The 11,963-nt window shown below is 37.2% G+C and overlaps 1 protein-coding gene across 6 annotated transcripts in view; it reads left to right on the forward strand.

The window, feature by feature from the left end:
• Window positions 1–11,963, forward strand: part of LUC7L3 (LUC7 like 3 pre-mRNA splicing factor) — a 31,051-nt gene that overhangs the window by 11,759 nt on the left and 7,329 nt on the right. For 4 of the 6 annotated variants that reach the window (XM_012811536.1, XM_023519207.1, XM_023519208.1 and 1 more), the window contains exons 2-7: window positions 4,869–4,935; window positions 7,868–7,907; window positions 8,411–8,555; window positions 8,996–9,070; window positions 10,286–10,390; window positions 11,355–11,516. In XM_012811536.1, the coding sequence (XP_012666990.1) occupies window positions 4,869–4,935; window positions 7,868–7,907; window positions 8,411–8,555; window positions 8,996–9,070; window positions 10,286–10,390; window positions 11,355–11,516 (594 nt within the window). Of the gene's footprint in view, window positions 1–4,868; window positions 4,936–5,159; window positions 5,353–5,976; window positions 6,068–7,867; window positions 7,908–8,410; window positions 8,556–8,995; window positions 9,071–10,285; window positions 10,391–11,354; window positions 11,517–11,963 lie in introns of all 6 variants that reach the window. The other 2 variants (XM_023519209.1, XM_023519210.1) reach the window with 2 other exon arrangements.

Genomic DNA, 11,963 nt, shown 5'->3' on the forward strand with positions numbered 1-11,963 from the left:
AAAAAAAAAAAAGAAAAGAAAATATTTGCTTAGCTAATGGGAGAATTAATGTTTCTTGCTGTTTGATTTAAGTAGATATAGACGGAAAAAGTCATTAAGATGTTCTTCGTGTACTTTTGTGATTGGAAGAAATTCATATTAGGGATTGAGAATACCTGTGTTTGAAGAAGTAAATGCTAGAGAAAAAGGACTGCTTGTTAAGGTGTGTTAGCATACTGTACTTAAAACCAATACATGTGTCTTCCTTACATTAAACGATTTTCTCATTTAAGGATTGATTACATTGAGGTATGAGAGAATTGGTTTTACTCTTTTATGTTTTCGGAGCTTAGAATTACTAAAATTCCTTCAACTACTGTTTGTTTCCTGTTCAATATTTAGATGTCTTATTCTCTTGCTGTTGGCCAACCAAGCTGCAGTGAATATTCCAGTATGTTTTAATATATCTGATCCACTTGTAGGATAGCTTCCTAGAACAGTAAAAGTAACCTAGTAACAGTAAAAGTAAATGTAAAAAGCAATTTTACATTTTGGTGGATGCTGTCAAATTGTCCCTTGGCCCTCTAGTATTCATGTCGCTTTACCATCACTGTATCTAACACCAGATATTGTTTTAATTTTTTTGACAGTTTGGTTTTTTTGTTTGTTTTGTTTTTTAAGACAACAGTCTCAACTATGTCGCCCTCAGTAGAATGTTGGGCATCGCAACCTCAAACTTCTGGGCTTAAGTGATTCTCTTGCCTCAGCCTCCCAAGTAGCTGGGACTACAGGCGTCCGCCACAATGGCTGGCTATTTTTTTGATAGAGTTGTCATTGTTCTTGAGCTAGCCTGGGCCGGGTTCAAACCCACCAGCCTCAGGTGTATGTGGCTGGCACCCCACTGAGCTACAGGTGCCAAGCCTGGATAGAGTAACAAACAATTTTGATGTACTTTTAAATGGTCATGCAGTATCTTGAGTGTTGAAGAGTGGAAAAGGCACACTGAACCGAATTGGGAAAATAGGTTCTAGTCCGGATTCTCTTAAAGTAGCTGGATGCCTTTAGGGCAGGTCATGTGGTTTATTTCAATCTTTTCCTGTTAGATTGGGTGATTGAACTAAATTTGATAGCTCCTGGTTAGCCCACAGACAGGCATGTCTTTTTTTTTTTTTTTAGACAGAGCCTCAAGCTGTCCCCCTGGGCAGAGTGCCATGGCATTACAGCTCACAGCAACCTCCAATTCCAGGGCTCAAGCGAGTCTCCTGCCTCCGCCTCCCAAGTAGCTGGGACCAAAGGCGCCCGCCACAACGCCCGGCTATTTTTTGGTTGCAGCCGTCATTGTTGCTTGGCGGGTCCGGGCTGGGGATTCGAACCCGCCACCTTAGGTGTACGTGGCTGGAGCAGTAGACGGATGAGCCATAGGCGCCGAGCCGACAGGCATGTCTTATTTGGCCTATACTTCATAGTGCCTAAAAGCATTTTAAAAATTAATTGGTAGTATTTTAAAAATAAGGCTAACTCACCCTTTCCCCCTAGTTTTAATATTCATTTAATATTCACTGGAGATATTTATTATCTCCTTTTTTTGTGTGAATAAATCAAGGCAGAATTATATATAACCTGTGCTTCTGTAGCAGTTAAGTGGCAACCAAGTTTTGAACTCTGTACTGGGTTGCCTTTCCAAAGCATACCTATTACAGATGCTTGCTTCACTATTCCATACTTCTCTGTGTCTTTTTACTTATTGTATCAATAAGTAATGTATTGTTCTTTACTAGAAATAGCTTGAATTTGTATGTGGTTTTATTTTAGAGTCAAGAGAAAGAATAGAGATGGGTTTTAGTCCTCTTGATTTAATGATGAGCTATTCTGAGGGATCAGTAGAGATTGTGATAGTTTATACTTAAGAAGTAACAGTAGAGTTATGTTGTCATGATGACTAACTATGGAAGTTGTATTGAAAACAGTGAAATCAATCTTTATTTATTTATTTATTTATATATTTTTTCAGGACAGAGTCTCACTTGTTGCCCTTGGTAGAATACTGTGGAGTCATAGCTCACATAGCAAACTCCAATTCTTGGGCTTAAGTGATTTTATTGCCTCAGCCTCGCTAGTAGCTGGGACTCCAGGTGCCTGCTACAACACCTGGCTGTTTTGCTGTTGTTGTTATTGTTTTTCTAGCAGGCCCAGGTGGATTTTAAACCTGCCAGCCCCTGTATGTGGCTGGCGCCCTAGCTGCTGAGCTACAGACGCTGAGCCAAAATCAATCTTTAGATAAAATCTATAGATTTTATACTAAAAATCTTTAAAATTTTATACTCCAAACCGTGGAGTATGGGAATTTGTTTCCCATTTCAATAAAAATGAGAAATTGAAATTAAAATGTTTATAAGTAAACATAAAATGCATAGTAATAATGAAGTTACATATCTATAAGAGCTGTACACAAAAATTGAGTTTTGTTTTTTGTTTATTTTTCTTTTTTTGTGGCTGCAGCTGGGTTTGAACCCGCCACCTGTGGCAAATGAGGCCAGCGCCCTACTCCTTTGAGCCACAGGCACCACCCCAAAATTGAGTTTTAAGATTATTATATAAGTATAGTTTATAGCTATAAATATAGCAGATTCTGGCAATTAATGTAATAGCCCGAAGGCCACATTAAAAGTGGCATACTCTTTGCCTCATCCTCCCCTAAATAAAAGAAATTCTTAAATTTTTTTTTTTTTTTTGAGACAGAGCCTCAAGCTATCTCCCTGGGTAGAGTGTCGTGGCTTCACAGCTCATAGCAACCTCCAACTCCTGGACTCAAGCGAGTCTCCTGCCTCCACCTCCCAAGTAGCTGGGACCACAGGCGCCCGCCACAACGCCCGGCTATTTTTTTGGTTGCAGCCGTCATTGTTGTTTGGCAGGTCCGGGCTGGATTTGAACCTGCCACCTTAGGTGTATGTGGCTGGCGCCTTAGCCACTTGAGCCACAGGCGCCGAGCCAAAATATTTTTTAATATTGAATGTTGGCATTTGGTATTTTATTATGACACTTACAGTGAACAGAAAGTTTTAACAAATTAGATGTTAATTTTACTTTCTCTTTTTTAAAGAAATGGTCTCAGTGTTGTCCAGGCTGTAGTGTACTGTCTGTTACAGATACAGTAATAGTATACTACAGCCTCAAACTTCCAGGGTCAGGCAATCCTCCTACCTCAGTCTCTCTCCCAAGTAGCTGGATGTACAGGCCTGTGCCACTGTGCCCAGCTGTAAAGATAAAGAATAATCTGAAAAATCAAGTATTGGAACTTATAAGGAAAAAATAAAAGTACGAAGATGCTAAGACATAAGGCTGTGTATGCCAGGATAATACTGGCATAAAACTAAATCTGTTGTTTAGATATGTTTTACAATTTTAGTCCTTCTGACTTCAGTTTATGGAACAACATTGTTTCAAATGAGTGTGTAAAGCCTTTGAGGTAGAAAACTATCCTTTTTTTTTTTGAGGTAGAGTCTCATTTTGTCGCCCTCAGACATCACAGCTCACAGCAACCTCAAACTTTTGGGCTCAGGTGATTCTCTTGCCTCAGCCTCCCACATAGCTGGGACTATAGGGACCCACCACATCATCTGGCTATTTTTAGAGGTGAAGTCTTGCTCTGGTTCAAGCTGATATCAAACCTGTGAGCTCAGGCAAGTCCACCTGCCTGGACCTCTCAGAGTGCTGGGATTACAGTTGTAATCCAGGCCCAGCCCCAGAAAACAATCTTTTCAGCTTAGCAGCCATTCCTCAGTGTCTAGAAAGAACTCTCAGGTTTAAATTTAACACTATTTTTTCTGTCATGTGATATAGTTGTGTTGATAATCCACGTAGCAGCAATGCAGTTAAATGTGAAGGATGGGTGATGCTTTGGAATTTTGATTAACATGGTTTGGTTTACAGTGTTACAGTATTAAATATGGGATAGAGCAGATCTGGACTAACTACATCTGAAGGAGTTATAGAAGTACCAGTAGGAGAAAATTAAAAGTTGGTTTCATTTTAATAGTTTTTTTTCCCATACCATAGAAACTCACCAAGAGTCATTCAATAAAGTATTGGCATGTATGAAACTACCCAGTACATTCTATGGCGTATTACAAGATCCTTTAAGCAAAAATAATGGCACTGGGTTGCTTTAAATGAGTGTCACACATATCTGTGATTTAGACATTGATTTCTAAATCCTAACCTACAAAATAGGTCCTAGTCTATTTAAAAAAATTAGAATAATGTAGGTTTTCTATTTTACAATAAAGATTTTTCCCTTTTTTCTGTGATGTCTTTCCCTTGCTTGTTTTTGCTATTGGGGGACCTGCAGGTGATATTAAAAATAGTAGAAAATATTGGTAACTTTGTCAGTACAGCACCATTTTTTCTTTTACTGAAATTTGGAAGTCTAAGTGTCACTAATTTACCTCATTAATATGATTCAGCAAATGAATTTTTTTTTTTTTTTTGAGACAGAGCCTCAAGCTTTCACCCTGGGTAGAGTACCATGGCGTCACAGCTCACAGCAACCTCCAACTCCTGAGTTTAAGCGAATCTCTTGCCTCAGCCTCCTAAGTAGCTGGGACTACCGGCACCCGCCACAATGCCTGGCTATTTTTGGTTGTATTTGTCATTGTTGTTTGGCCAGCCCAGGCTGAATTTGAACCCGCCAGTTCTGGTTTATGTGGCTAGCGCCTTAGCTGCTTGAGCTACAGGTGCTAAGCCCAGCAAATGAAATGGTTCTTATACTTACTTAGTTGAAAGATATATATATCAAGAAATTAGAAAATAGTTATTTAGTACTGTTTTCCAAAATAGTTTTAAAAATGAACAATTTAAAAAAGTAAAGTACCTTTGTTTTTCTTCACTAGGTTTGTAAATATTATCTCTGTGGTTTTTGTCCTGCGGAATTGTTCACAAATACTCGTTCTGATCTTGGTAAGTGAATTTTCTGTGTAACTTTTATCAAATTTATGACTTTTAAAAAACTGGTTCTTGGTAATTTGAATTAGGCTTTTTCCTTAAAGATAGTCTAAGTAATTTTTGGCTTAGATATTTATGAATGTTAATGTCAGTCTGATTAAACATGGTGGTTTAATTAAACATACATGTCTATTTCCACTCCCTCCCAAAACCTCACTAAAATGAAAATTTAAAAAAAGATGTAAATGGAAGAGGAGATAACATTAGAGATGTCAGCAAATTTTTGGAAGATGACAAGTGGATGGAGGAGTAGCAGCAAACTCAACAAAGCAGAGAAACCTGTACCCTAAAATCCTGCAGAAGGGCCTACTAAACAGAAGCAAGTGTTTGAGCAGCAGAACCATGGACAGGCTCAGGATTTGAAGGCACCAGGTACCACAGAAGGCAGGGTTGAGTCATGGATCTGAAAGTGAGAGAGATTAGTCTAGTTGAGGGTTTCTCAACGTTGGTACTGTTGGGACAGTTTTGGGAGGGGGCTGTTGTGTACATTATGGGATGTTTAGCACCATCCCTGGCCTCTACCCACTAGGTGCCAGTAGTACCCCCAATTGTGACACCAAAAAATGTCTTCAGACATTGCCAAATGTTCTCTGGGGTGCAAAAGTGTTCCATTTGAGAGCCACTAGTCTAGATTGTCCTGTACATCTACTGATCTCCCACCCCAGTATCTCAGGAGAATAGGGGTCCCCCGACCCAGAGAAATTGAACTAGAGAAATTCTAGTTCTTCTGCACCACAAATTAAAAAGTAATTCACTATTTCCTTAATTCTCTCAAGGTTGATACATAACTTCTATCATTCTAAATACATAAAAGCAATTAATTCATTATGTGCAGGGTTTGCCTTAGAGCATTAGGAATACATTAAGGCGAAAAGAGTCTAGATTTTAAGATTCTAGAATTACCACAGGGTGGTAGTGAGTGTAAAATAAGACTTTTAAAGAGATGAAATGAGTCTGTATTCTCAATAGTGAGCCTCTCCTCTACCCTGTTCCCAGAAGGATACAGCCAGATGTTTTCCCCCAGGCAGAAGAGAAGAAGATTCTTATCTAGAGAAAGTAAACAGTTCCAGAGAAGTGATCTCTACAGGTACTGACCTTTGGGGAATCTATTAAATAAAGAGTCTTAAACTGCCTGGTTTTCCTGTGGTGAAGCACTAGTTGACAAACCCTGCCTAACCATAGTAACTTCCATGGAGGTTTTTTTTAAAAAACCAGTTACCAGCCAAGGAGCACCAGCTACACATTTGAAGAAAACCCTCAACATGAGAGATCAAAACCAAAAGAGAAAGAAGAACTTAGTGAAATTAGAGAAATTTTTAAAAATCTTAACTAAATGTAGTATCTTCAGAGAAATGTGAGGATATTGTATTCATTAGAACTTATTGGAGGCCATAAAAAGGGAACTTTTGAAAAAGAAAAAGCACTTAGAAATTAGACCTGGACAAATCTGAAAGAAAATCACTGGAAAGATTTGAAAATAAAATCAAGGAAATTTGCTGAAATGTTGGGCAACAGAACAGAAATTGTTAAATTTTAAAAAAATTAGCTCAGTCTAAAAGCTGACTAATAGTTCTGAATAGAGTAAACAGAAAGGGAAGGAAATTATCAAAGAAATAGCTTAAGAAAAAATTTTGCAGTACCTAAGGATGTCAGTCTGTAAAGTAGGTCATATAAGTGATCAAGACAGTGAAGGAAAGGGATTCATAGCAAGGCATGTGCAGAACATGAGGACTATAGGTAACAGGATTATGAATCCAAATGGCTTAAGACTGGTCAGTACTAATGCAGGAAGTTTGAAGACAACAGAGAAAAACACCATCAGGGTTCTTACCGAAAGCATACTTTTGCCAAGGCTAGGTATATAGGCAAACACCAATGTATGAAGGTGAAAGAAGACATTTTCTGACATAAAAGATCTCAACAAATTTAAGCTCCTACGGACTTTTTCTCAGGAAACCAAAATATGCAAAGCTAAGGAGAAAAACAAGAGAATCTAACCAAACTCATCTGATAACAGGGCAGAAAAGGATTTCATCAAGATCACAACTCTATAGTGAACTTAGAAAATGAGTATCCCAGGTTGAAGTAGGACAGAAGGCTCATGGAAGAAAATGAAAGTGATTATCTGATGTATTTTGAGTCTTAAGGGAAATAATAATATTGAGACAGTTTCTGTAGCTGAGTTAAAGTGTTTAAGAAGAATTTGAAAATAGATTTGTAGAAAACTAAACAAATGAAAAAATTCCATGAAAAGTGTATCAGCAGTTTCATCATAATGCATCTTTTGTTTGGCCTAACAATGAACAGTACTTGCATAGTCAAACTATGAACACTGAATGTTGGTTTTGCGTAAAATTTTGATGTCTGAGATTAATAAATCAAGAAAAAGTGAAATAAACTTTAGAAATGTGGAGATAACTTCCTCAATAAAGAAACATATAAAAGTTGAACTTGGTTGCCTTTTGGAGGTGGGAAGAGTAGGACTTAGGGTATTAGTCTTGTGCTGTTTAACTTTATGTGGAGGTATCTTATGTGGTTCAGACCAGTGATCCAGAGTTTTCTGTGGTAGCAGTAAGGAACAATTTTTCCCTTCTTCCCCTTCTTTCCTTGCTTTTTTTCTCCCCTTCCCTTCTACATGTTTTTACCCTTTAGTTGCTCTCTGTTATATTGACCTTGAAGACTGAGGAGCTCACTTTTCGTGGGCTATTTGGCTATAATGTTTTATAGTTCAGTAGGATCACTTTAGGTGTCTCCAGACTACTTAGTGATAAAATACATCTTTTTCTTTTAAAAAAGAAAAAATAACTTCCTTTTTTTTTTTTGGCAAGGGAAAGGTTGTTGGTGTCATGGATAATTTATACATTCTTATTTCTTTTTCCCCCCCCAGGCCCATGTGAAAAAATTCATGATGAAAACTTACGAAAACAGTAAGTTGTGTGCTTTTTTGTCATTTTCGTCCCTAGTCATTATTGGTTAAAGGGAACAAGGATGGAATTAAATGGTTGAAATTAAGCAAAATGAACATTTGAGAGAAGTCTAGTCAATAGCTAGGGATGGTAATAAGGTTATATAGCTTCAGTAATGATTCTGTTAACCTCCATATGAGTATGTACTATATGCCGGGCTTTTTTCCTGTGACATTTGATTTTTAACAGCCCTGATTTTATAGATGACCTACAGGTCCAGGGTTACAGATCCAGTACAGTGGTAGAGCTGGTAGTCAAACCCTTGTGTTAAACCTATGCTTTGAACCCAACACAATGCTCTGTATTTACTTCCCCTAATGGCAACCAGAAATTCACTTCATATTCACCTGGTTTTCTCTTTAGCCTAAATGCATCTGTTATTGAGACTGGTTGAGATAGAGTATGTGAGTAGTAATGGATAAATATTTAGAAAGTATTGCTTGTTTTGTTCTCATTTTTTTTAGGTATGAGAAGAGTTCTCGTTTTATGAAAGTTGGCTATGAGAGAGATTTTTTGCGATACTTACAGAGCTTACTTGCAGAAGTAGAACGTAGAATCAGACGAGGCCATGCTCGTTTGGCGTTATCTCAAAACCAGCAGTCCTCTGGGGTAAGTATGAAATGAATTTACAGTTATTGTAAAGAGCCTGTGTTGTCTGGAGACTCAGACCTCCCTAAACTACATGTTTTTGAAACTGTCTTCTATTCATTACTTTGTTCTTTTAGAATGATTTAAAACTTTTAAAAAAAACAGAATGATTTAAAACATAAAAGGCAATGTTTTTTTTTCAGTCTTTATTACTAAATACATTGATACTGCCAATCATAAGATTTTCCTCTTAAATATCAGTGACTGGCAAAATATGGGGTGCTTCTTAAGTTACTGTACAAAGGGAAAATGGGAAATTATATGACTTTTGGACACCCTGTATGTAATTGACTAATAGAAATTGAAGATAGTAAACAGAAATAATATGTGTGGTATGTAAGAGTTTGAATGGTTATCTTTGAATTTTACTTGTTTGAAATAGATTTTATTGTCTTTAACAGGCAGCTGGCCCAACAGGCAAAAATGAAGAAAAAATTCAGGTTCTAACAGACAAAATTGATGTGCTTCTGCAGCAGGTGAGAATTATGTGCACTAATGTCAGAAACTACTTAGGACAGGCACTTAACCAGCAAAAATACAAAAATGGCAAATAAATAGGAAAAGAACCTAAATGTTATTAGTCATTAGAGAAGTATAGATTGGAAGGACTGATCATACCAAGTGTTAGCAAGAATGTGGACCAGCTGAAAATATCATACACTGCTAGTGGAAGTATAAAATATTATAAGCACCTGGAAAAGAATTTGTTTCTTAAAATACTAATAATGCAGCCAGGCATTATGGGTCATGCCTGTAATACCAGCTCTTTGGGAGGCTGAGGTGGAAGGATTGCTTCAGCCCAGGAAGTTGATGCCAGCCTGGACATGATAGTGAGACCTTGTTGAAAATGAACTGAGTGTGGTGACATGCGCCTGCAGCCCTAGCTGTTCGGGATGCTGAGGTTGCAGTGAGTGAAGAATAATTAAACTGTGATGTATCCATATGTTTGAATACCACTTTAGTATCAAAAAAGAATTAACTACATGTAACAATAGGGACAAATCAATTAGCCTGAGTGAAAGAAGCCAGACCAAAAAAGGAATATAAACTGTATGATTCTATTTTATTTTATTTATTTATTTTAGAGACAAGAGTCTCACTTTGTCGCCCTTGGTAGAGTGCTATGGCATCACAGCTCACAGCAACCTCCAGCTCTTGGGCTTAGGTGATTCTCTTGCCTCAGCCTCCTGAGTAGCTGGGACTGCAGGTGCCTGCCACAATGCCTGGCTATTTTTTTGTTGCAGTTTGGCCGGGGCCAGGTTTGAGCCTGCCACCCTTAGTATATGGGCCAGCACCCTACTCGCTGAGCCACAGGCACCACTGTTTATGATTCAATTTATATAAAATTCTAGAAAATGCAAACTATAGGGACAGAAAGAAGATCAGTGGCTGTCTAGGGATGTGTATGAAATTGAGGTTGGAGGAAGTCTTGAAAAGAGGCCAGAGGAAACTTTCTTGGGGATAATGGATATATGTTCATTATCCACAGGGTGGTGATGATTTCATGGGTATATACTTCTGTCCAGATTTATCAAATACTGCAGGATAAAAAAATACATTTTATCACTCATCAGTTAGACTCATTTAAAAGATAGAGAATAGACACTAAATGCTAATGAAGCATGGGCAAGAAAGAAAATAGTTTGGTTAGAAAGAGAAGTTTTGACTGGTTTTTCTCCTCACCCTTTCAGATTGAAGAATTAGGATCTGAAGGAAAGGTAGAGGAGGCCCAGGGGATGATGAAATTAGTTGAACAGTTAAAAGAAGAGAGAGAATTGCTTAGGTCCACAACCTCCGTGAGTATAACAACCTTATTTTAAATTACCTGGCCTGTTCATTGTGGATGATTGGGTACCTATTTCTGTTTAAGAACCTTTGGAAACAGTTTTCTAATGTTCTAAATTGAAAATTGGCCAACTTCGTAAAGGGCTGCATAGCAAATATTTTTTGTTTATAGGCCACAGGGTCCCTGGCAGCTACTAAACTCTGCTTTTGTATTATAAAATCAGTCTTAGTCTTTACGTATAAGTAAATAGATGTGGCTTTTTTCAGTCAAACTGTATTTACAAATACAGTCTTTTGGTTGTTGGTTTGCAAATCTCTGCCATGAATCCTAAATTATTTTCCTTTATTTACCTTAGTTAGAAATTGGCTCACATTTACAAGGATCTTCTACCTTTATGTTTTTCTTTCCTGCTTGTGATTCTTCTAAGATCTCCTACCTTCTTAACTTCTATGTGGAGAATATAATAATATACATGTTTTAGAGATTGTTGATGGTAGAAGAAAATTGGTCATTGGTTCCCCAGTATTGAATAGGATATGTTCAGATTATACTCAGTGAGTTAATAAGTTCCTTGATATTTTTAAAATGTCTTTTCTTATTTTTTTTTTAAGTGAACTGAATTAAATGATTTTTGAATGTGGACATCACACCTGTTAAACCTAAGCAAGAAATGAATTCAGACTAAAATAAGTAGTTTTCTGAAAGTTAGTTTGAATTTTTTCTAAGGTGCTGTGGCTGTTCAACAGTTGAAGAATAAGTCTCAATGTGTTTCCTGTACAACATAGCAAATTGGTTGCGGTTGACATGATTCCTTTTCTAATAGTTGACCAGTTGCTATAGTAGTTTTGCTTTGGGAAAACAGAAAATAACAATTTATACACGTTAAATATCTGTTCTAAATGTTAAGTATTTGGGAGGGGATTGTGTGTTTCTCTTCTTTATATATTATTGTAATAACTGATATATTATTTCAGACAATTGAAAGTTTTGCTGCCCAAGAAAAACAGATGGAAGTTTGTGAAGTGTGTGGAGCCTTTTTGATAGTAGGAGATGCCCAGTCTCGGGTAGATGACCATTTGATGGGAAAACAACACATGGGCTATGCCAAGATTAAAGCTACTGTAGAAGAATTAAAAGTAAGCTTCTTATAAACATATTTTTAGCTGTGACTAAAAATAACCATATTTTAATATAGCTAAAAATTGGTCACATGGAGATAGAAACCTCTCTTTGCTAGTTTCCTGGTGTGTGTAATTATTTGAAGCACTGAGAACCCCTGTGAAATTTTACTATTAAACTATTAAAGCACTTAAGTTTGGCGAGAACATTTCCCGAGGATTCAGTCAAGCAATTATTTCTTTTTTAAAGCTCAGGACAGGATTGCTCTATTTGTTTGTTTATTTGTTTATTTTAGGTTAATGTTAGGGTACAACCAACTAGGTAACAGTATTTGCCTTTGTTAGATAGAATCCCTCTTGTAGTTGTGTCCTGCACCCAAAAGATGTGCCATGTATCCTTAAATTGTGCCCATTAAGTGGGAGTACACCAATCTCCTCTCCCTCCTTCCTCCCTCCCTCCCTCTT

This window comes from Otolemur garnettii, unplaced genomic scaffold (genome assembly GCF_000181295.1).
Source record: "Otolemur garnettii isolate 467f Iridium unplaced genomic scaffold, OtoGar3 scaffold00162, whole genome shotgun sequence".
NCBI classification, from domain to species: domain Eukaryota; kingdom Metazoa; phylum Chordata; class Mammalia; order Primates; family Galagidae; genus Otolemur; species Otolemur garnettii.